Source organism: Gobius niger (assembly GCF_951799975.1).
Source record: "Gobius niger genome assembly, chromosome: 7".
Classification (NCBI taxonomy): Eukaryota; Metazoa; Chordata; class Actinopteri; order Gobiiformes; family Gobiidae; genus Gobius; species Gobius niger.
The window spans coordinates 19,532,871-19,558,269 of NC_136858.1; the positions used below are offsets into that span (position 1 = coordinate 19,532,871).

The window sequence follows — 25,399 nt, forward strand, 5'->3', positions numbered from 1 at the left end:
CATTTAAAGCGGCCCAGACAGGTGATGCATATTCATAATGAGGTAGAATATGACATAAACGTACGTACATACGTGTTCATATTTGTCCATATGATATTCACTTATATACGTTTTTTAAATAAAATAAGATAAATAAATAAATAAAAACAGGGGTGACCACAGTGACGAGTCTCATCTTCTCCCCCATGTCACGACTCACGAATCACGACACGATTCACAGCCTAAGCTGCAAACACCTGACCGGACTTTTTCCACTCATAAAGGATATTGCCCTTTGTACTTCGTAATATATTTATTCAGAGAAGTAACAGCGGCTCTACTGGGATAAACATAAAGGGCACGGGGAGGAAGTCCGAGCTGAAGTGATGGCGTCATGACTTTGGTGGCCGCACAGATTGCCTGCTCAGAAACACACTGTGTGGTTTTGTCCTTCACTGTCACCGCCCCCTGGTATTCTCACTCAGTACTTCTCAGTACTGATACACTCTTGGAGACTTGGTAAACGTCAACAACACGACTCGTGGTCATCGGTGGTCCATGTCAAAGTGTCTGGTTGGAGAGGGTCTCGAGCTCGTGTCATCCCAGCGGCTCATCAGCCTCTCTCTCTGGGGCTACAGCTGCTGCCTAGCACGCGGGCTAACCGCGCAGCTGGAGCTGTCGTGATCCTGTCCTGGCTTTTTGATCTCGTTATGTTTTATTTCACGTTTCGCTAAATTAGAATCTGCCTCTCTCGTCGGCTGACGGAGCTGTCATGGAGTGTCGTGTTCTGTCCATACAGAGTCATGTAGTCCGGGGATATGTGGGCAACAAAAGCGCTTCTTTCCCATTACAGGTAAACGCATCCCCTGTATCTAGTCATTACACCACAATTCAGTCGTTTTCAGTTCAGAAAGACTTGCAGAAAAAGCGTGTCGCTCCAGGGTTAAGGGCTGATAATACGTTTGTGAGTGGTTTTGCCTTGGCTCGAGAGAGCACAGGCCGTAGACCCCGTCTCTTATAGACACATGATGAACATGTCTCACGTGCGACCACCAGGATATGGTCCAGTGGTTCAGGCATCCTTTCTACCAATTAACTGCCATGTTTTCGTTCTGACTGTCTGTCGTTCGTCCTTTCCTTTCCTTTTTTTTTCCTTTTTTCTTTTTTTTTGAACCAACAAGTCCAGTATCCATCTCTTTGGAGACACTTGGTCCTAGATGAATGTTTTCTGTAATTGGATCACACTATGGTGAACTGAACTAGAGCTCCTGCAAGTTAGACACTTAGTTTTAAGTTATGGTCTGCTTGACCTCCAATAATACATGGTTTAAGCGGTAGACTTAACGTTGGAGGATGTCCTCAACTAAATTCAGTTCAATGTTCACACACACATGACCTTTGGCATTTTCGGTTTAGTCATGAAGTCCAGCAGAGGCTTCAGTGTGTGAAATATTCACTAGACTGGAGGACGTGCATGGTCACCACAAAATGCTGGGATATAGAGAAAGATGTAACGAAGTTTATAGCCGGCGTTTTGAATAGTGTAATGTTGGAAACATTATAAACTTATGCTGTAATGAAGCGACTACTTTAATTAGATCAGAGCAATGGGCAGTGCAACTGAGCGGCTAAACCTAATAAATGGAGGAGAAGAAAGTTGGTGATGTTTTTGCGTTGCTGCTGACAACGTTTTTAACTACAGTGTTTAAAAAGGTTGAACTGAACTGAACTATATTAGTGTTTTACGTATGAAAAGAGGTAAACTGAGTTTTAATTTCCCAGTAAACCTTGGTTATGCTCAGGGTTAGAGGAATAAAACCTGCTCAGAGTCTCCTCCTGCTGTTTTAAAGAATGCTTTTGCACTGCCTCACAAAAACAAAAGAACCAGGGATTTATTGCACCATATGTTCTTGTGCAACTTTATGCAATCACACTGTAGGTCCTCACAAAGCAAAAATGGAAGATGAGCATAAGTTTGATCAGTGAAGTCTCTGTCACTACTACTTAGCATGAAGAATTTCATTTTTAACACAATCTTTGTTTTGTGCCGCAGGTCTTAGGCTTTGAGGTGGATTCCATAAACTCAGTGCAGTTCTCAAACCACACAGGTAAGAGTAATCTCTGATGGGGTCTAAGGGCGTTTTAGAAGCTGTACTTCTAAAGCGACTGTACATTTATTACTTTCCCTGATGTGAAGCTGATCTGCCGAGTCTGACAAGAACAGAGTTGAGGGAGCTCAGAGGCACAGTCGAGTCACACTGGCTGGAAAATATGAGGAAAAAAATGTGACGATAATATTGCAATATTTTATGAAACAATTTCAGCACCATCCATCCATCCATCCATTTTCTTCCACTTTTCCATTTCTGGGTCGTGGGGGCAGCTGTTGGAGCTGCCCAAATCACATTGCACCGGCCCCTTATGGCTCCTCCTGTGGGTGGTGGGTCCACAGAAGGATGGCCTCACGCTTCAAACCGGGCCTGTTGGTCTCTCATAAGGGGCTTCTGAACCGCTCTTTGTCTGACCCGTCACCTAGGACCTGTTTGCCATGGGAGACCCTACCAGGGGCACGAAGCCCCGACAACAGAGCCCCCAGGAGCATTCGGATGCTCAAACCCCTCCACCACGTTAAGGTGGCGGTTCCAGGAGGGGACAATTCCAGCACAGTAAATTTATATTGCGATAATAATAATTTGCCTATTTACAGTATTGTGCTACAATAACATTTGTCATTTTAGTTCCATGACAAATATCATGTAGAGCAGTGGTTCTCAACTGGTGGTTTGGGACCCAAGAGTGGGTCATGGAACCATTTTCAGTTTCCCGCAAGCTTTTTCGAGAGTGCATTTCTTTCAGTATTCCTCTCCTGTAAAGGCATACCGCCTTTGCTGTGCCTGATCCCGTCAGACCTCGGAAGCTAAGCAGGGAAGACCCTGGTCAGTACTTGGATGGGAGACCGTTTGCTGTGGCTACAATAGTAGCTTGCCACTGTTAAGTAATGAGTGAATGCAATGTAAAGTGTCTTTGAGTGTCCAGGAAAGCACTATACAAAACCTATGCATGATTATGATTATGATTATTATTGAGGTATAGAAACATCTGAATATGTACAATAACTGTTGCTTTCAACATTCATTTTTGGGGGAAATGAATGTTGAAAATGTAATTCTTACTTGGGCCGTGGCTTGTCATCCTAGGACTGTGGTGGGTCCTCACAACATCCTAGTTGGGGACCACGGATGTAGAGGAAAAATGGCACAGAGAATTGAAGGAATGTTACAAAACGCTTGTATTATGCAACAATACATACAGCACATAGAGGCCTATGCAGTTCATATTACATAAGTAATGTGGTTCAATTTAATTAAGTTTTGCAATTCTTTACCCTGAATGACTTGAAAGGTTTAGAAAAAGTTTAAAACCAAATGTTAATTTTGTGTTTTGATGTAGTAAGTAGGTTATACAGCTGCTGTCTCTTGTCCTGGCAGAACACTACATATTGTATCAAGGCCACTTATCTGACAACATCAGACACCTGAGGTGTGGTTTGAATGCTTTAGGGTTGCGGTGAGTGACCAAAATTGAAAAAGTATAAGTCAGAGTAAAAAGTTAAATGCTAAAAATCAGTATCAGTTTCATTTAATACTGATATGATGATACTGGGTAAAAAATAGTTTTTAGTGTCAGTAGTTATCGGAGTACTGTTAAAGTTCTGATACGGAAAAGTATCAAAAGGTTCTCAGCCCTAATTGCTATTTAAATTATTTCCCTGTATTGTTTTATTCTTATTTGGAGCAGTGCTGTGTATTTACATTAATCAAGGTAATATCTTTTTATATGGCTAATGTGACTAACATAACATAGCCCTACATATCATCATCAAGATTTTGACAGAGCATGTCAGCCATCGGCTGTTCTGGATTCTGAAAATCTGCTTTGGCCTTTGGAAAGACATTTTGGTTGATCTCTAGTGTTGCCTACTCTGTACAATATTATACATATATTATATATAGTTATAGTATATTTATAATTGTATACTACAAAACAATGCAATGCAGTTTTTCTAAGATAAAATCTGAAACTCTGCGTGTATGATGCAATTAGTGAAGTTATTGTTTGTGTGTGTCAGAAAGCTAGTTCGACTAGTCTCTCTTAGAGCTCCTATGATTGATTCCTGTGAAAATGATCCTGGAGCGATGTGACAACACAGTCACGAGCTGCTCTGCTCATTGTCACTCTTTCATCCTGTAGCCTGTCTCTTAGCAACTGGATAGCAACCAGCTCTGGAGCACCATGTGACGTAGCAGTGACTCACCTGACAGTGCATCATCAGGCTCAATGCTCTGCACTCACTGCTGCTGCTGCTCCAAGACACATTAGCAGTTTGGAAATAGAGTTCATGCTAGGAACCTGCCTTGTTAAGCTATAGTTCAGTCAGGATGAAGGATTGTACATACTAGCATTTTTGTGGCAGGTAACATCATCTATTGAGTCACATTAGCTAAAGCAAAATGAAAAGGAAAGGAAAAGGAAAGAGCTTCATTACTGCAGGTTATTACATATTTGAGCATCAGAATACACTTTAAAGTCTCAATTGCTTTATTATTATGTTAACTTAGAATCAATATCAACCAATATATATGTTTTATTGTGATTTCAACTCCATGTTTCTTGTCTCCACAGGGTACAGCCATTGGAAAGGCCAGGTGTTGACAGCAGATGAGCTTCATGTTCTCTACGAAGGAATTAAACTGAACAATGTGCACCATTATGACTATGTTTTAACAGGTACGGACAAATCACTTTCCATCAAATCATTTTACCGTATAATTGCTTTGAATCATCCATTGTCTGCCTGATCACAGTTTGTCCATCTTTGTTGTTTTGTTGTTTTATACATGTTTGTATTTGCTTTTAAACTTCAGAGTGGCTGTGTGTTTCAGGGTATACAAGAGACACATCGTTTTTAGAGATGGTGGTGGACATTGTTCAGGAGCTGAAGAGAGCTAACCCCAGCCTGGTCTATGGTAGGTCCTTTTTCAGTCCACTTCATTGCTTTGGTGGCCAATGGTCCACGATTGCAAGTCTGTCTGCATAGAGATCCATCTGTATACCATTTGAATAAGGTGTATCAGGTTCCAAAGTGCAGGCCCTGGGTCTGTGCTCTGTGAGCGGTGAGCAATGAATGAGCTGTGTGCTTTTGTCCTTTCAGTGTGTGACCCTGTCCTCGGTGATCATGGATCTATGGTGAGTGCGCTTTACCGTTTGTAAGATGTCATGTTTAAGTTGCATATCAAAGGATTGTTTGTTGGTATTGATATTCTTTTTAAATTTACATTTGTACAAGTTATAAGGCAGGGATGTCTTCAAGTTACAGTATATTGTTAATAAAAAAAAGTATATTCATAAGACAATGTACTAGAACTAAAACTCACCGAGCAAACAGGCTCAAAGAAAAAGAAATGTTTTTATATATATATAATATAGTTTGTAATACATTAAAATACATGTACAAGTAGATTTTCTATCCCAAACTATAAGTTTACACTACCACTATGTAAGGAATACAATATAATTAGTTTTATAATGCAAGCTTTTGTATGGAAATGTTTATTTAGTGCCAGATTGTGCAATGTGAATCTGCTATTGATCTCAGTAATTAAAGGAATAGGCCACCGTTTTTACATACTAAGATATGTTCTTACCTAACCTTAGACCAGTTAATATATACCCGTCTGGTCTTTGTCCGTGCGCTCTGTCACGCAAACGGAGCACACATAGCTCCAAAAAAGCTCACAATAGAAGCTACCAAGCTCTTCCACGTGTTCCCTATTTAAATAAAGTTATGTGAAGTGTTTTCATGTGAAGTATATTTACACAGAAATGTAACATGTCGATTTTATAAGCAGATAAAAAGGGGCACTATATTGTGAGGCGTAATGATACAGGAGCACAACGTCCGCGCAGTAACTCCTAAAGACTTCCCCCCGCTCACTTCCGTCAATAGAAGCTGCGTGACTTGTAGAGCAGACTTTTGCAACAAGCAGAAAATATATTTTCGGAAAGTGCTCTCGCATTCCTACCTCATGGTCGAGGTCCGGAGTCCTGTGTCGTCGTCCGGGGTGAGTTGGAAATCTGTGAAACATTACTACACTATATACTTTCTGCTTGTTATCACAGCCCGGTACGATGCACGTAAAAGGCATTGTTCACAAGTTATCGACGCTTCTTCAACTGTTCTCTGCGAGCTCTCTACAAGTCACGCAGCTTCTATTGACGGAAGTGAGCGGGGGAAGTCTTTAGGAGTTACTGCGCGGACGTTGTGCTCCTGTATCATTACGCCTCACAATATAGTCCCCCTTTTTATCTGCTTATAAAATCGACATGTTACATTTCTGTGTAAATATACTTCGCATGAAAACACTTCACGTAACTTTATTTAAATAGGGAACACGTGGAAGAGCTTGGTAGCTTCTATCATGAGCTTTTTTGGAGCTATGTGACATGTGGGAAAGGCTGCGTATGTGCTCCGTTTGCGTGACAGAGCGCACGGACAAAGACCAGACGGGGATATATTAACTCGACTCGAAGGTTAGGTAAGAACATATCTTAGTATATAAAAACGGTGGCCTGTTCCTTTAATTTCTGCTGATGCCTCTACGTGCCAATTTGCATAATTTTAGGTAATGGATTTTATTAATATAGCGCCTTTCACAGACATGGTCACAAAGCGCTTTACATGGGACACTTTACACGCCGATAGTAAGCTATATAAGCCAACGGACCCTCCCACCACCACCATTCATCTACTCGCACACATCACTCAACCTATTGTACATGTGGTTGCTTTATTGCTTTATTCACATTTTATTTGACAAAATCAGACACAGCGCCCAGGTCAAACGTGTTTTGCATGTGAATAGTGAGTTAGCAACAGGAGTTTACATGCATGCACTGAAGCAGAAGATCAGTCCCTTTTTTCTTCTACATCTGCTGCACATCTTATCTCTCCCCAGTTTACATAGAGTTTGCATAGAGAAAATAATGAAAATGAATGAAAATTATGAAAATTTGCATGTCTTTGTGTGCATTGACCTTTAGTCAGGCCCACTTGCTTCACATTATTTTATTTTATAAGAACAGATAAATTAACACACTTCTTTCCTTCTACTCCACAGTACGTCCCACAGAATCTGTATCCGGTCTACAAGAACAAGGTGGTTCCTGTGGCGGACATCATCACTCCTAACCAGTTTGAGGCAGAGTGAGTATTGATCTCCTGCTACAAAGTGCAGGGCCTGAAAGGACAGGGGGACAGAGATTACAGGGCATACATTTATAGCAGGGGTGTCGTTTGGGTCGTGGGCCGAAATTCAGCCCCAATGGCGGGTCGTGGGCCACTTATATTGTAAAGGGCTATGGCCTAGCTGTCATCTCCAGAAGTTCTCCGACGACTCCGCCATCGTGGGCTGTGTGTCTAAGGGGAACGACCTGGAGTACCGGTCAGTCATCATAGACTTTGTGGACTGTGAGCGCAACCACCTGTGCTTGAACATCAGTAAGACGAAGGAGATGGTGATCGACTTCACGAGGAAGCCACTACCGCACACACCGCTGAACATCCAGGGGGAGGACATTGAGGAGGTGGACAGTTTCAAGTACCTGGGTGTTCACCTCAACAATAAACTGGACTGGTCCCACAACACCAACTCCCTGTACAAGAAGGGCCAAAGTCGCCTCCACCTTCTGAGGAGACTGAGGTCGTTCGGAGTGAGCAGGCCTCTGCTCAGGACTTTTTATGACTCTGTGGTAGCCTCTGCTCTCCACTACGCTGCCGTGTGCTGGGCCCCGGGCCGCACAGAGCGGGACAAGAACAGACTGAACAAGCTGGTCAGGAGGGCCAGCTCCGTCCTGGGCTGCCCCCTGGACTCTGTGGAGGAGGTGAGGGACAGGAGGGTGTTAGCCAAGCTCACCTCCATCATGGACAACACCTCCCACCCACTGCACGGGACTGTAGAAGAGCTGAGCAGCTCTCTCAGTGGCAGACTGAGACACCCTCAGTGCAGGACGGAGCGCTACCGCAAAGCCTTCATCCCCACTGCTGTCAGACTGTACAACAAGACTGTAAAGTAACGCCGACTGTAACAAATGAATTTCTCCTTTGTGAGATCAATAAAGGTTTATCTTAACTAATAAACAACAACGGCTTACATTTAGCAGCCTGTGTTACATGTTCCTCAAAGTGCTACATAAAGTCATTATTCATTCACTCCACACTCGAAGTTACTATTGTAGCCATAGCCGAACTGACAGACCATTTACCACATGGCTATAATAAGTTGTTTGTATCCTGATCTATTATTATGTCAGTTCCCTCTGCTGGACACTTGTTGAATTCTTTAATTTTTTAAATGTAAGCTGCCCCCTAGTGGCTGGAGTGAGCATTCTGGTTATTTCTATAAAAATTCATAACTCCGCACATGAACGGGCTAGTGACTTACTTTTTTATGACTTACTCAGAAATTCATGCTCTACAAGGGGCGGTATTAAATGATCTCACAGGCTGCATCTGGCCCGCGGGCCTTGTGTTTGACATGGGATGGGAACAGTGCATGTATTCATTCAGATTTTTACACTGATTTTGTTTTTTTTAAAAGGTTGTTGACCGGAAAGACCATCAGCACAGAAAAAGATGCTGTGGAGGTAACACTAACTATGTCTATTTCTCTTCATGTCACGAATATTGGTTCTAAACAATAAAATTATGATACAACAGTAACAAATTATATAGATATAATAAATGTAATAAAGAGACACCTGCATTTTGACATTTGACATGTGAGCCTCCCCTTGACACAATATGATGCTCACCTTTATGCAGAAGCTTCTTGTCGGTTGTCTTGACCCTCATAGGCCTGTTTTGTGATGTTAATGCTGGTGATGTGCAGGTGATGGACCTTCTTCATGCCATGGGCCCTGACACGGTGGTCATCACCTCGTCCGACCTGCCGCCAAGATTAGGAGACCGCTTCCTTGTCTCTCTGGGCAGCCAGCGTCACGGTACATGCAGTGCTGGAGCCATTTCTGTAGAATTGACTGAACTGAACTGAACTGCTGTGTTTTTCTCAGTTCATCCTGATGGCAGCCGGACGACTGAACGGGTTCGCATGGAAGTCCCTAAAGTGGATGCAGTGTTTGTTGGAACTGGGGATTTGTTTGCTGCTATGCTGTTAGCATGGACACACCACTATCCCAATGACCTCAAGGTAAGAATGCTCTAAGCGATCACCAACTACGTGAGCTGGTATTTCCTTGTTGAGTTATTTTTTCCTTCTCTTGACAGACTGCTTGTGAGAAGACATTTTCCGTGATGCACCATGTAATCCAGCGGACAATAGCTTATGCTCATGGTAAGCAAACTTGTCAAAACTAGATTCATATTTACCATCTTGGCGTATTAAATTTGAACGATTAGGAATTATTACGAATATTGAGAATTGTTGCATCCCTGGTCAAAACTATCAGCGTGACACCTCTCCAAGCTCCAATCACACCAGTTGGACTCAACAGTATTGGGAACTTAGTCTGGTTTTGCTGCAAGGACATTTATGATTAAAACAAATATGAAAATGCTCTGCTTTCCTGTGTCCAAGATTTGGCCGGTCCAGGTCGAAGGCCCAGTCCCCCTCAGCTGGAGCTGCGCATGGTTCAAAGCAAAGCTGACATAGAAGATCCAGCTATCGTTACGGAGGCCACGCTCATATCCTAACGTTGCCCATCTCTTAAGACTCAACGTGTTCACGCCATCATAGAACTCTTAATAAATTAAACAACACATAGTTTCTCCCAGCTCCTCATCTGTGAACCATCTGTAAACCTGGATGTTCCCACTTTAACATGTGCCCCCTTTATCCACCGCTTTCCCTTTAAGTCTGTAGTGTCCTTTCCCGTTAAAGAGGCCCTTGCCAAAAGTCCTGTATTGTGAGCCATAGTCAGAAAGTTTGTGGTTAAATTTAGCTTTTTTTCACATTTCAATGTGAACATGTCCAAAGTCAGTAAAAAGTCACCAAATTACAACTATGCCCATGTTGTTTGCTTTCTTTAGACAGGCACAACATAAGCCTCTAACGGGAGGAACTAAGCTGGTAATGACGTAATTAATAGAGCATGGAGTGGTACCACTGTTGCGCACACTTGTGTGTTAGTATACATGTACTACAGTACTGCAATATTACATCTTGATTGATACACAAACACAAACCTTTCTATCAATGGCTCTACCCGTCATCCTACTTATCCTACTGCTGTGTTGTTATAGTGACCAAGTCAAACTCCTTAGGATTCAATCCTAAATTTAAGGGGGAAAAAAACAAAAAAAAACGCACAATGTATAGTTGATGTATAGATGTTGTACTGAAACTGTATCAGACATTTTTATCAATGCTATTTTAATAGAAACGCCAATAGATCCACTGTCTGCTTCTATTGGGCCTCTGGACACCTGGAAGTCATGTCGCTCTTTATCTCTACATGAAGAACAAGCTACTTTATCCACTAGCCATGCACTAAGCCCAGAAGCCCATATCTGACACGTGCCACTGAAATATCTTCAAATTTTGAATTTTAAAGAGTGTAATTATTCAAGGCTGTGCCACTACTATAACAATAGGCCATGAGCAACCTCTATTTTACACTGGCGTTTACTACATATGAAATCTGAACTCCACAAATGAATAAGCAGGACACAAACTTGACAAACTAGCTGTATTTAAGTAAATGCTGATGTAGAAGTTTGGCTTTAGCCCAAACGCCAGAGGTTTTGTTAGTACGAGCTGAAGCGTTTGAAATAGTTTGTATCTCGTGCTGACTAAAGTGAACTGCCTTAACCAGACTAACCCTTTCTGTACATATTAACTCTTTAAAGTCCAACAAAATGACTTCATACACTCTGTAATTGTGCTTTAGAACAAAAAATATGTTTTTGCTCTAAAGCGTGAGCATGCCAAAATGTGTATTAGGAAACGTTTCTGTATAAGCTGAACTGCTGAAACCAAGATCAGGGTTAATAATTATGACCTTCCTGAGATCAGATATGCAGAGATATCTGCTTTAGCCTGGCAAGGGTTTACAAACTAGCCAAACAAAGCCACGTTTTGAGGCAAGTAATTCAAAAGAGTTGCTTGCGAGACTGATTTTGATGATGAGGTTCAAGATACAAAGTATACTGGAAGCTTTTAGCCCGAGTAGTTACTTTACATAGCACATATTCCTGTATGCATAAATGCTATGTGCAGACTGTGGGTTACCGGGCCTAGTGCATCTCTGTGACACTGCCTTAGAAAGTTCACCCCATACTGCTTGCTAAAAGTACTGGCTTTACATTTGGACATTTGGCATTTTGAAATCTATGGTAAATTTGGGTCTGTCTTAAGCATTTTAAGCATGAACTGTCATATCTCAGCTTTGTGCTTCTATTCGTAATGTTTCCGAGAGTCAGTCTGTGTGAATGTGACTATCATATCCATATTGGTGACAGGGTTTGTGTGCGTCTGTGGTGTTGTGTCGAAGGAGTGTACAGGAATTCAAATGTCCATAAATCGAAAATAGTCTGATGCACACACCTCTCCTCACCCGGCGGTGGCGTCTGCTGTTGCCTTGTGAAAGTTGACAGCACAGACTCTGGCAGTAACTTTGACTGTGGAGCAGTTCCACAAATGAAGGGACCAATGTGTAGCTCAGTGTGCGCCCTCTAGTGGTTGTTCTGTCTGTGTGTGATTGCTTAACGGGGTCATTCATGCACATAGTCCATCATGTTTACAAAAATGACTTTGTTGAAAGGCTGACTGTCTCCAAATAGATGGTACTTTTGCACTGACATCTGTTCTAAAAAAAAAAAAAAAAATCAATCTCTGAGCTGCAGAAAATAAAAATATATATATATATATATAAAAATAAAAACTATCCTCCCAAAGCAAATTGTGTAAAGAAAAAATATATAAATACACTGCTGTCATCCAGATGAATTGGGAACTTCTTACCCAGATTTATGCTTTCACTCTTTTTGCTCAGAAAATCTTCTACATGTTATTGTGTACATTAAAAACACAGATACTTCTAAACTTTACTCAAGTTGTAAACCAACAAAATCTTTTAGCATTTCATGAAAATGCTTTTGACGACTAATTAGTTCAGGTTCTTCTGTTTTAATTCTGTCAAACATTCCTTTCTACTTCCCCAGTTTTGCTCCTCAGAGATCGAAAATCAGAAACGTAATGACCATTGTTTAGTAACTGTTTTTAGTGCTATGTTTTTGGAGCGTGATATTTTCTAACATGTTACAATAAGATTGTAGTGTAAAAAAACACATTTATAAAACAAATATATAAATAAGATCTATAAGAAATGTATGTTCTAATGCAATAAAGACAAAAACCTATGAACCTTGTGATTTTGTTTTGTCATTTTGTCTTTTCTGGACGAAGTGTTAAATGGAGATCCTGTTTATTGCTCATTCTGAACCCATTTAGACCCTTGATAACATATATAATAGATATAATGTCATACCTCTCTTTATGGGGCGCTGCTGGGTTTACATGAGTCATATTAGAGATGTCATTCGGTTCATGCCTTTGCATGTAAACCAGTTTGTATGGTATGGCATGGTGTGGTATACTTTATTGTGCCACAATGGGGAAATTGTCTTTGGTTTATGACCCAGGTCCCTGTGATGGCACAAACCGTATCTTTGAGGTGACAGTGACTCAGATTGTCCTTGGGCCATCAACATCAACCAATGTGTCGGGACCCACCATTACATGACAAGCCGCTATCCAAAGCAGAGTTTAATTTGTTATAGACCATGTAAAATACTTTATTTTTCTTACAAACAATTGTCCAATAAGCATTTAATAATGCCAATAGCTGAACTCATAATAAAAACAACAAAATACTTTGGTAGATTAATATTGAAAGAAATGTTTTCAAGCAAACCTGACCCACCATTTGAGAAACACTGACACTTCAGGAGGGGCAGATGTTGTCATTTCGCAGATTGGCGGGTTGTTAAGTGCCTCAAAAGCCCATTTATTATAAATAAAGAGTTTTACATTTTCAGCCGTTCTGGAGGGTGACAGGCAAGTGCCAAAACAACCTCCCGCCCCACCCAGAGCTCCGCCTCTGCAGAAGAGAAAATTGGAGACATAATGTTTGGGGCATTTCACAGAAAACATACTGTATACACAATCTTGATATGAAATAATCTATTATTTTGTAGCCTGTTTCTTAATTAAAGTAGGCGGTAAAGTTATTCACTTTACAATTAAAGGCCTTGTACAGTGTAAAAATGCAGTTTCTAAAGAGAAAAAGCCTCTAGGATCTGGGCCAGACTTGGGATGAACCTGTTTGGAGTTGAAAATACAAGTTAAGTTGCCACACCTGGGGCACTGAAGATGAAGATAATAGTGTGTGGGGAAGGATGCGTTTCCTGTTATTTACCAAAGGTGTGTGTCTGACAAGTGTTGACTCTGCACCGCACCGGGACGCAGAAGGATGATGACACAGCTGGACATCAATGTCAACAGCAGGCGGTATATGAACACTCTCACTTAGGTGAGTGATTCCAATCATGAAAGGAAAAGGTTCATGTAAGTGAACCTTATGAAAAAATGAAAACATTTCCTCATTTGAATCCTTACTTTTTGTGTTATTTATCTTTTATTTTGGGGGGGCAGGAAGATGCATGCAGAAAGAGAAGGCAAGGTAAGGATTACAAGCTTGATTTAGACTTTGCTGTATTTGTAAATACATATGATGTAGCCAGTAACAAGCATGGAACGATTTATTTTGTGTGTGTTTGTGTGTGACATTTTTTTTCAACTTCACCGTATTTTATTTGTGGTCAAACCGCCTTTGCTCTTCCCAATCCCGTCAGACCTTGGAAGCTAAGCAGGGAAGGGCCTGGTCGGTACTTAGATGGGAGACCGTTTGGTAACACCAGGAAGCCTAGCGAATGTAGTGAGTGAGTGAGTGGTTGGTGGTGGTCGGAGGGGCCGATGGCGCAGACTGGTTGCCTCGCTTCCGTCAGTCTACCCCAGGGCAGCTGTGGCTACAATAGTAGCTTACCACCACCGAGTATGGAGTGAACGAATAGTGCAATGTAAAGCGTTTTTGAGTTTCCAGAAAAGCGCTATATAAAACCAATGCATTATTATTATTATTATTTATTTATTTATTTGTATCTTAATGCTTACATTGAGAACCAGAAATTGTTTACAGGTTTAGTAATCTTAGTGTATATATTGACTTTGTAAAAAGTAATAAAAAATGGTGTTGAAAATTCTATCTCTCATTCTTTTGGCAACAGCAAAAATAAATTTAAAAAAATCTAATTGACCTAAGAAAAAAACAAGTTAATTCTGGTTTAATGTCTGACATACTCTTCAGAAAGACTGACTCGCTATGTGAAATCTGATATTAAGATCTCCCTGGTCATTGTCATTTAACAAGAAAAGTGCATGTAAAATGTGTTTTGTCTTCTGACTTGTGCTTAGGTTAAGTCTGAACTCGTCATCCATGACTTGAGTCGCTGTGCAGCCTGCTACAGCCACATGCCTCGACGCAACGACCATGGACAGTCCAGTTCCTCAGAAGACTCTGGGCCTGAAGCAGAGAGTGAGACAATCTCCTCCAGCAGTTCAGAAGAAGACGTTGAAGAATTGAGAAGCCAGAAGTCATGTCACTCCACTGTGGCTCCTGACCCCCCTGTCCTGCAGGCTGGAGAACCAGTAGGCGACAAAGCAGAGAGCTTGCAGAGGAGAACAAATCCAAGGCCTGTTTCTTTGTCATCTAAATGTGCGCTGCTGGAGGCACACTGGCCACAGCCCCTCAATATAGTGTCTGTCCTCAACCTAGAAGTTTTACCACCAAGACACAGCTATGACCCTTACTACACCATCCGTCGCTGCCCATCTGAAGTGGAAATCTCAACAAAAGATGAGAGAAGAGAAACAAACCAGATGAAGCTCACTGTACCAGTGCAGCCTACAGTGCTGCCTTTAACACCTGGTTTCTACTGGCCTCAGGGGCTTTCAAACCAGCCTCTGCAGCACAGCGCCCCTGCACCTTTTGGGCAGCCTCTGCTTCACAGCGCCCCAGCCTCTAATGGGCAGCCTCTGCAGCACAGCGCCCCCGCCTCTAATGGGCAGCCTCTGCTTCACAGCGCCCCAGCCTCTAATGGGCAGCCTCTGCACCATGTCGCCCCTGCACCTTTTGGGCAGCCTCTGCTCAGCGCCCCAGCCTCTAATGGGCAGCCTCTGCAGCACAGTGCCCCTGCACCTTTTGGGCAGCCTCTGCTTCACAGCGCCCCAGCCTCTAATGGGCAGCCTCTGCACCATGTCGCCCCTGCACCTTTTGGGCAGCATCTGCATCACAGCAAGGGCCATCCATGAGTATAAGGCACTGCCCATTCACCTACCTTCAGAACCAGCCTAGCTAGCCCTTATCCTAAGGGCTAGCAGGGGCTGAAGCCCAGGGGCCTACCATAGTCATGGGCCCATCAGAATTAAGGGGAAAAAAAGTGATTTGTTGATTTTCATGTCAACCACTTTGCGGCATGACTAACCGTATGCGATGATTGTGCTGCGCTCCTATGTGTGTACCTGGAGTGGGCCCGCCCTGGTCCAGAGGGATACATGTAGGAGTTGCAGAGTTAGATTTTTTGTGGGATTTAGGGTTAGGGTTATAGGTTAGCGATAGGGTTAGGGTTTGCGCTGAAGGGGTGTGGGGGCCTACAATTCTGTTAAAGCCCCGGAGCCTATGGGTACATTAAGGTTGGCCTGAGCATACTAGTTGTTGTTTTTTATTCTATTTTTGACTATGCCTACTACGGACATCTGGAACAGCAGCATGATGCCACTACTACATGATGTAATCAATTCATATATAAATCTGGCATAATAATATATTGTTACTTATACATTGTAACAATGCATGCAACCATTTTCAAATGACAACTTCTCTACAACATCAAATGACCAAGTGTGAAATAAACCTACTGTGTTGCCACAGTGTCCGTCCTTTATTCATAATGACATTCTATTGGTCTACAGCCCAGAGTGCGGCCCGGGGGCCAAATCAGCGCCTCAGATACTTTTTATGGCAGCTCTCAGGCTTTTTGTTGAATTGGCACACATCTTCAGAGATGGTACTTTTTACTGAAAGTTTAATAACTGAACATGATTATAACCTCAAAGACTATCGTGTTATTGTTTGACAGAGTTTTTAGCCTAAATAAGAGTCTGAGCTATGGTTCAAACCTCTCTTAAATGCACCTTTTTGAATGTTTGACAGCAGTAACCACAGATATGTGGCCCTCCACGTTCGTCCAATTCAATATGTGGCCCTCCATGAAAAACATTTGGACCTTCCTGTCTATCAATGCTAAAGATTTCCAGCCTATCTGACCCAGTGCTTGAGAAGAGCAGAGATTAGTTAGGTCTTGAGCTCATAACCTACAACACAATGTTTTACATTATTACCATATTTCAGTTTTTGACTGTCCACATAATAAAGTTTTGATCCTCCTAGTACCACCCTGGATTGATACCAACTCAGCACTGAACGGGGCAAAAAGGTCTCCAATGTAAATCAAGTCTGAACATGGAAAACACTCATCTTTATTGAAGTGTAAATGAAATAGTAAATCATGTATTACGTCATAACACAGACCCTGATATACATCTGAAATACTGTACCGTCATCTCACTATCTCTTCTGTATGAACGAGAATTATAATGCTGCAGGCTTCCTCCGCTCTGTCCATATGTCAGAATGAAGCGCGGCACCTCCCTCCCCTCTGGGCCCCACCCCTCTCCTTCTCTCTGTATCAGCTGTAATGTGTCCACTTCTGTCTCTGTGAAGATGGAGCCCAGCAGTCCCAAGAAGATCCAGTTTGCGGTTCCTCCCCTGCAGGGCCAGCTGGACCCACAGGCCGCTGAACATGTAAGTGTCTCTGCTTTCATGTCCTGTGAGTGTTGACTCTTTCTCTCTCCAAGATCGAGGTATGTTTTTGTTTTTGTTTTTGTATTTGATTTATTTTTGGCTTTATGTGCATGTAGAAGTCTATAAAAGAATCTTAGCCTTTGACACTGTTTGTACATATCTACATAAAAGATAGCGTGCTTCCTATATAGGCTAATGTTACTGTGAGTCGTCGTAATTCAAATCTACAGTCTGGAAGGAAAACAAGTTCTTGTTGATACACTCTCCTGTAGTGAAAGCATCAAATATGTTTTATTTTTCCCTATTAGATTCGACGCAGAAGGCCAACTCCAGCTTCTCTCCAGGTCTTCAGGCAGCCTGGCACAGGTCCTCTAACCTCTGTTTACGCTGAATCTGAATGTTCTACTTGGTGACTATGTAACAACAGGTGCCTCTTTGTTGGAGACCAAGCCAGATTCATGTGGGAAAAACTAGCTTTATGTGACAATTCAAAGCATGATTTTAGAAGCAGAAACCTCATAATGACTTCAGACGTTATGGTGTCTTCTTTCACAGTCTCCATGCCAGTAAACTTTGAATTCAAAACTAAGCTATACTAGCTCACGGACCACCGTAGGTTTTTCTACAGCATGTTGAAGAGAAGATTAACACAGTAAAAGAGAAGCATACTGTATTTGTGTTTGTGTAATCACAAGCTGAATTTCATGATTTGGTCTTCTGTTTTATAATAATCTTATTAGCACTGGCTATATAATCCTGTTTGTGACATCGACAGTGTCGACAAATGTTGTATCGAGTGACGGCTGCTGCAGAATGACGGGTTTTGACGCTGCTGTGTCTCCTCTCACAGATGTAAGCTCTCAGCATTCACCTGTCTCATACTCACAGGTTTGTGATAACCCAGCATCATTTATAACATTTAAAGTACACCTTGTAAATGATGATTTGTTACCGTTTAACAGACCTCAAACAGCCCAGAGAGGAAGTCAAGTAATCACACCACTCCATCAATGAAAGGTAGAACACAATTTTAAAAAACGGCAGCATGTTTTCATATATTAAAACGATTAGTTACAGGATTTATAGTAATGCCTTTATTTTGCATTCCGAATACAACAAGCATGGCATCTTAATGAATGCTCTGTGTTGGTTGGACAGTAAAGCTGTAGTCTCTGAGTGCACTGATCATATCTAACAGAAGGTGCAGCTCTGGGCTGTTTCCAGGAAGGGCACTAAAAGCTTTGCCTTATTGATCCCGGAGAGTCTTTATGGAGAATGATTTCACTATAACGCTTCAGACATACAGAACTTGCTCTACATCTTTCCACAGAACATAAGAACTTATGAAATATATGGGCAAATTCATGCAATTGTGTAAACTGTACAAATGTATGTGAAGTTTCGACCATATTTGGAAAAAAGAGAGAGACTCAGGAGAAAGAAAAACATTTGAAAATCACTTACAAACCCTTATAATTAAAATGATGTCTTTGTACAATATTTATTTTGTAGAAAAACTCTGCTGGGTTTGTCAGATAACAGAGAAATGTTTAAATAATATATGTATCTGTGAAATGATATGCTCCTCTTCAGAGTGAACAGACTGAATCTTGGACATTGCAGAAATATATATATATATATTTTATATATTTATAGCCTACACTAACTTGTCTTTTACTTTGCTACTTTTTTGTAATTGTCAACTTTTTGTCTTTCAGATTTTTCATGTGACTTCAAAACGGAACTCTCCAGTCCAGACTCGGTGTCACGATAGAGGATATTTTCTTTTGCTACTTTCATAACATTTTTGCACAACGTTAATGTTACGTCTATGGCTGTTCTCAAGCTTTTTCAGGGCTCTTCGCAAAATGCTCAAACATTACAACAGTTCAGTGATTTCACAGCTGCTATAGATGAAGATCACTTTAGAATAATGAAACGACAAAAATGCCTGCAGTCCAACAAAGCTGATTTTTGTCATTGTAAAATAAATTAATGAATAAATGCAGTATTAAGTTAGTTGTGTTTTCTAGAGCAGATGTATAGTATAAAAGCATGTCACTGTAGCAGACACCTCCATATCAGATTAGTACGGGGCCCCCTAGTGGTCTATAGGGCTCTGCGCATGCATACGAGTCGGTCTGGACTGGTTACGTCTTGAACCATCTGTAGCATCCTGTAAACATGTGAGCGTTATGACGGGCACGTGACTTACAATATGCTTTCCACAACTCTTACTCCTTTGCAACCGCTATAGAGACAAAACAGTCGAACAATGAGGCCAGAAAAAAAAAAAACCTGCAATAGAGAGTGTGGTCACAGAAGAATCTCTAAGCACTCTCTTATCTGTGTTAAAGACGCACTATGCAAATTTTTAAGTGAAAAAAAAAAAAAAAAAATCCGAATCCAGAATCAGCTGTTTTGGGGTTTCTGGCCAGTTTCTGGTACGAACCCATAAAACAACTGATCCTGGAGCATCATAAAGGCCACTGTGAGGGAAAGCAAAGGTGCCACGCTGCATCCATCGAGCCACTGAGTCACTACAAGGTCAAATTTATACAAATTTTAAGATTTTTTTTTTTCTTCAAAAGTTCAAAGTGCACCTTTAAGTAACCGGCTCAACAAACATAGTTGTAACTTCACATCTTCTCTTTCTCTCCTTATTTTTGTGACAATTTGCTGACTCGGAATGGTTATATAATTATCACAGTCTCTTTGGAGTTTTTGTTTTTTTTTCTTCTTTTTTCTATATAGCAAAAGTTATTTTCTTTTTCTTTTTCTTTTCCCTTTTTTTTTTTTTTTGCATTGCTGGTCAAAAACTCAATAAAACATTTCCACTCTTGCTTGAGCACGTTGTTTGTTACTCTTGCCACCCCATGACCTGGTAAGAGTTGTGGCTTTTTCAGTCTACTTTAGTGTTCAGAGAGGCGGGCCTTATTCAGACAGGAAAACGGGCCGAGAGACGCAGAGAGGAAAGTTTGCGGTGCAGAGGTGACGGCGTGAGAGCGCGTGGGCGGCTGCAGGCGGCTGTGTGACATTTGCGCTCAGACGTTAGTGCAGCAATGATGGAAGAGGAGGAGGAGGCTGATGTGCACTCAGAGATCAGGCACTTCCCCGCGCTTTGGCCTCTGCCGAGACTCAGGTCCCACAGCGACTCCTCGGGCTTCCGCTCCCGCGTCCTGCTGCGGCTCAGAGGGGCGCGCTCAGGTAGGACTGCGCAGACCACGCGCCTCTGGTACGGGTCGCATTGGGTTTGCTTCTTTTACATGTGTTCAAATGGGCAAGGCAATTAATAAAGAAACATAACAAAGCAGGATTTTCACATCATGTTTTGTCTCTCGAAATATGTCAAAACATTGCTCCTGTTTGTGAGTGGAATTATTATCAGGCAATTATGCAACTCTTCCTTTGATAGATATGTTTGGAAACCCAGTACTCACAGAAGCGAGTAGCTACACCTCCATTCAGGTTGTCTACTGTCGTCTATATATAAGTTGAGTTAAGTTTTACAATCCAACCAACTATATAACACAGAGCATAGCTTATTGGAATACTGTATCAACCTCATGCATTTACCAAAGAAAAAAGATTTGAGTCTGTGACTCTCCAAACTGGGGATTATTCAAATGATGTAAACTCCAATAGTGAAACGGAGCGTGCCAGCCATAAACCCCATATGATAAAGTCAGCTGTTGTATTTTTAATACAGTATTTAACAAGCGCTTATTTACTTGCGTACTTTACTTAGCCTATTTCCCTATTTGCTTCCTTACTTCCTTCCTTACTTTACTTAGCCTATTTACTTAGGCTACTTACCTTCTTACTTACTTACATACTTACATACTTACTTACTTTACTTGGCCTATTTACTTCCTTCCTTCCTTTACTTAGCCTATTTACTTACTTACTTACTTACTTATTTACTTACTTACTTACTTAATTACTTTAATTGGCCTATTTACTTCCTTCCTTCCTTCCTTTACTTAGCCTATTTACTTACTTACTTACTTACTTACTTCCTTTACTTAGCCTATTTACTTACTTACTTACTTACTTCCTTTACTTAGCCTATTTACATACTTACTTACTTACTTCCTTTACTTAGCCTATTTACTTACTTACTTACTTACTTTCTTTACTTAGCCTATTTACTTACTTACTTACTTACTTACTTACTTACTTACATACATACTTACATACTTACTTACTTACTTACTTTACTTGGCCTATTTACTTCCTTCCTTCCTTTACTTAGCCTATTTACTTACTTACTTACTTTCTTTACTTAGCCTATTTACTTACTTTCTTTACTTAGCCTATTTACTTACTTACATACATACTTACATACTTACTTACTTACTTACTTTACTTGGCCTATTTACTTCCTTCCTTCCTTTACTTAGCCTATGTACTTACTTACTTACTTCCTTTACTTAGCCTATTTACTTACTTACTTACTTACTTTACTTAGCCTATTTACTTACTTACTTACTTACTTACTTACTTACATACTTTACTTAGCCTATTTACTTTACTTAGCCTATTTACTTACTTACTTACTTACTTTACTTGGCCTATTTACTTCCTTCCTTCCTTCCTTCCTTCCTTTACTTAGCCTATTTACTTACTTACTTACTTACTTTACTTAGCCTATTTACTTACTTACTTACTTACTTACATACTTTACTTAGCCTATTTACTTACTTACTTACTTACTTACTTACTTACTTACTTACTTACTTACTGTGTGTTCTATGATATCATGTCACTTAGTATTTAAGTTGAGGCTAATGTTGTGCACTTGATCTGAAAGAAGATCAAGCTCGGTGGCTTCAGGAAGCAGTAATTACAGGAAATGATAATGAAGTATGGCAAGCACAAGGACTACATCTAGCTCATAATATCTCTTAAAGGCCCTGTACCGTTTTTGTGAAGATATTTGTAAAGACAGGCTGTGGGTCGAACCATAATCTATACAATATATCTGTGAAGAACGAGCAGGTTAGTTGTTGCTGCATTACAGTTGCTCCCTGAATGTTGAGAAGGAAAGTTATTAATGAGTTAGAATGACAACTTACAGTTTAAACTTTACTTGTAAACAAAGAAAATCAGGTACAGGGCCTAAAAGGTCCAACACATTCTCAATGGTTTTCCCCTTTATCACAAAAACAACAGGCCCATATTGTGATATGGTGGTTTGCTTTTTGGTTAGAGCTCAATTACAAATACACGTGTTGTACTTTTCAGTCACACACTTGATTCTGTTTAACCATGTGATTCATAACCATACTATTATGTGTCAACCAGACATTTCTGCAAAAAATATATATATCTTGAGATAGTATTTGCTTTATACAAACCAAACACTAGAGGGCGCTAAGGCATCTGGCAAACTGTCCTTTCTGAATATACAGTATGAATCTGTTTCATCTGGACTAAAATGTGACCTGTATCTTAAATTACTTTATTGCATTTTCAAGAAAATAAAGTGCGGGTTCTTACCTGAAATCTTACGAGCACGTGAACATAAAAACAAACACACAAATAACAGTTGCAGTTCCAAAAGGATTTGTGGTTTCAAAATACTAATAAATATACTTATTCTGCTTGTCTAAATTAATTAATATCCTGGTACAAGAATGGAGCAAACTGAAAAACTAAGGAGCAACATAGGCCCAAATAACCGATAGAGATTAATAGATGAACTAAAGGCTGAACGCACTGTTGACTGAGTGGAAGAGCTTGGTGCTAAATGCAGCAGTGTGACAGGCACAGGGCTATATTATGTCAGAGAGAGGACAGGGTGATTATGGAGGAGGAGGGAGAGCAGAGGGAAAAGAAAGGACCCCTCTTGAGTTCTCAGCTCAAAATAACACTGATTACAGAGCCTTTTAGACTGCAGTAACTATTTGTTAAAATGTGCTGTAAAGAAATGAGCTGCCACACTGCCCTGTCGCCCACACAAATGTCACTGCTACGTCTTACGCTGCAGATAACTTAATGTTATCCTATGGTTAAGTGTTCCTCATGTGAGGCACAGTATCATGCACAGGGCACATGTGTGCTGTGAGCACAAAATCTTTAAAAGTTACTACGCTTGTAGGACCTGGTCCTTCAAGGGGTTTGAAGGAGTCTACTGTTATTATTACAGTACATTGATAGGCAGAGCAAACATTTGCTCCTTAATAACACAATTATGTCAGACATTTTCATCTAAACTTCTATAAATGTAAAGCATGAATTTTGCCCTTGGTACACTAAAACATTTATACAGTCCTTGAACAGTCATATTGTTCGTAGCTCCCTTAAATTACTGTATGTTCACAGTTCAACAACAAATATTCATATTCATATTCAGTGGACTCAACTTTGCACATTTCCATAGCCAGTCATTACACAATCTCCCTGTTTCCTTGAGTCTTCATACTTTTTGTATATTAGTGTTACAGTGTGGGAAGGTGTTACAGTCAATGAGCCAGTAGTTATTTTCTTCTGGTTGTTGTGAACCGTTGTATTGGCCACACACAAATGTGCTGCTTTCCTCTCCCATCTGTCCATCAGCACTTACTGGCTCACCATTTAACTCTATTAATATAGGTGGAAACACCGCGACAGCAAATGAGCAGGATGTATGTGGTAAGCTCATAATCATGCTGCACACATAGGTTGCATATCGTCAAAGTTACTGTTGTTAAAAAGCAGCAAGACATAGAGAGATATAGAATCTTACCCAAGAGTGAGAAGCTATTCACATTGTCTTCATAACAGACTGTCCAATAAACCAAATAAGTCATACATTTATAGATTCTTTCAATCATTTAGCTTGTGTCACAGGACAAATATTTACTCTTCTGGATGACACCATGTAATGCCCTCCATAAATCAACCCATGTGTTTGTAGGATTTAATAAACTGACCTATTATTTCTGCAGATGAACATGTGTTACCAGATATGGCTTCGAAACAACAGGAAATTAAAATTGAACTTTGTGTCTATCAAGCATCAGTATAGACACACTGACAATTGAAATGGTCTAAGCTATAATGTTACTCTGGCGTTAACAATACAGCCATTCTCAACAATCCAGATCAGCTTATTGAAATTTGAAGTGCACTGGCAAATATTAACACTATTGTTGCAACACAATTCAAGTAAATCTTGCCATTAGAGGTTAACAAAACGGGAATCTGATCTCAGATTTCTCACACAAAAGAGAATTAGAACAGGACTGAGAACAGACGAAGTTAGTATATGTCAAAGATGAATATGTAATGTCACATTTATCCGCGTTTAAAATGTCACGCAAAGATTAGAAAAAAGCAAAGCATGTTAGACTCATTGCCTGTATGATCAGAAAGTGCAAAGCAGCCAATTTAAAACCAGCAATTTGTTTTACTGTTTAATGTCTATCAAATGACCAGGTCAATCAATTGGACCCACAGTTAAAAGCTAAACACAAAATATAAACATGTGAGACCTACAGGTTTATTGTTGATACTGCATTGACACAACATTGTGCTGCACTAAACTGTGCATAGAAAGCAAAGCAGAAATAGGCACGCTGTGATACAGACTGGAGCCAGATTGCCAGAGGAAAAAATGAGCGGCCGAGACAGAGATGGAGATAAAGTCAGTTGGAGATGCGCGCTGTCATGAAGAACGGAGATGGAAACACATTAACTTTTAATGCTCTTTATTGGAGTGGGAGGAGGACAGAGGGCGGGACTTCACCAACAGCACCAACGAGGAAGAGAGGGATGAGCCAAAGGAAGAAGCAGAAGAGGACAGCAGACAGTGAACAGGCAGTAAGTGAGGGAGGGAGGTGAAGTGGGCGATAAGGGGAGGACGACAGGACAGGTTGTGCACCAAGGATCATCAGTTTTCCCGCTGCTGCCAAGTCATGGAAAATGATGGTAAGATCTCCTTACTGTGTACTGTAGGGCTGCATGTATTATTAGAACACTATACAACATCCAAACACATTATATTTCAAAATACAATGTAGTGTTTAGTACAAAGTGTTCAATGCTATGTTTGTCTGTGTTTCAATCAGTGCTGACTCAGCTCTGACCGGGGCTCATTTGCTTGCTCCTGACAGAGAGTTTAGTTGGGCGGCTGTCAACATGAGAACTGGTTTTTCAAGTCATGCTCAGAATGTTTAATAATGGAAGAAAGATTTTTGCTTTTTACTCTGCCGTTGGCTGTTGTTGTGCTGGCAGCGCTGCTTGGATTTGTGTTTACATCTTACTTAAGTCCTCACTATGCTTGGGTGAATTATGGATTATGAAAAGTGATTATGGATTTTGTAAGTGTGCCCAACATTGCATTATGGCTTTGTTATGGCGATCGCTCTGGTGCAACTATGTTTGCTTGGCATCAAAGTTTGGGTCTGAGCTGATATATTTCCATTAAATGTCACAC

The 25,399-nt window shown here is 40.7% G+C and overlaps 3 protein-coding genes across 4 annotated transcripts in view; all 3 read left to right on the top strand.

The window, feature by feature from the left end:
• The first annotated feature begins 404 nt into the window (after nt 1–404).
• LOC306965428 (pyridoxal kinase-like) lies at nt 405–9,935 on the top strand. The gene is made up of 11 exons (XM_079559833.1): nt 405–832; nt 2,033–2,087; nt 4,663–4,767; nt 4,923–5,006; nt 5,192–5,226; nt 7,158–7,243; nt 8,637–8,682; nt 8,928–9,039; nt 9,109–9,245; nt 9,323–9,389; nt 9,633–9,935. The coding sequence occupies exons 1-11, from the start codon at nt 752–754 to the stop codon at nt 9,746–9,748; spliced, it is 924 nt and encodes a 307-aa protein (XP_079415959.1). The 5' UTR covers nt 405–751; the 3' UTR covers nt 9,749–9,935.
• Nucleotides 9,936–16,866: 6,931 nt separating this feature from the next.
• ppp1r1c (protein phosphatase 1, regulatory (inhibitor) subunit 1C) lies at nt 16,867–18,932 on the top strand. Of its 2 annotated transcripts, none has more exons than XM_079560275.1 (5): nt 16,867–16,977; nt 17,286–17,343; nt 17,753–17,865; nt 17,940–17,994; nt 18,696–18,932. In XM_079560275.1, the coding sequence occupies exons 1-5, from the start codon at nt 16,897–16,899 to the stop codon at nt 18,749–18,751; spliced, it is 363 nt and encodes a 120-aa protein (XP_079416401.1). In that variant the 5' UTR covers nt 16,867–16,896; the 3' UTR covers nt 18,752–18,932. The 2 variants fall into 2 exon arrangements, with proteins under 2 accessions (XP_079416401.1, XP_079416402.1); XM_079560276.1 differs by having other exon boundaries at nt 17,828–17,865.
• Nucleotides 18,933–24,751: 5,819 nt separating this feature from the next.
• The window catches only part of phactr2 (phosphatase and actin regulator 2), a 28,238-nt gene continuing 27,590 nt past the window's right edge, over nt 24,752–25,399 (top strand). Inside the window, exon 1 of the mRNA XM_079559639.1 lies at nt 24,752–24,891. Within this exon, the coding sequence (XP_079415765.1) occupies nt 24,879–24,891 (13 nt within the window). The 5' untranslated portion in view covers nt 24,752–24,878. The remainder of the gene's footprint in view (nt 24,892–25,399) is intronic.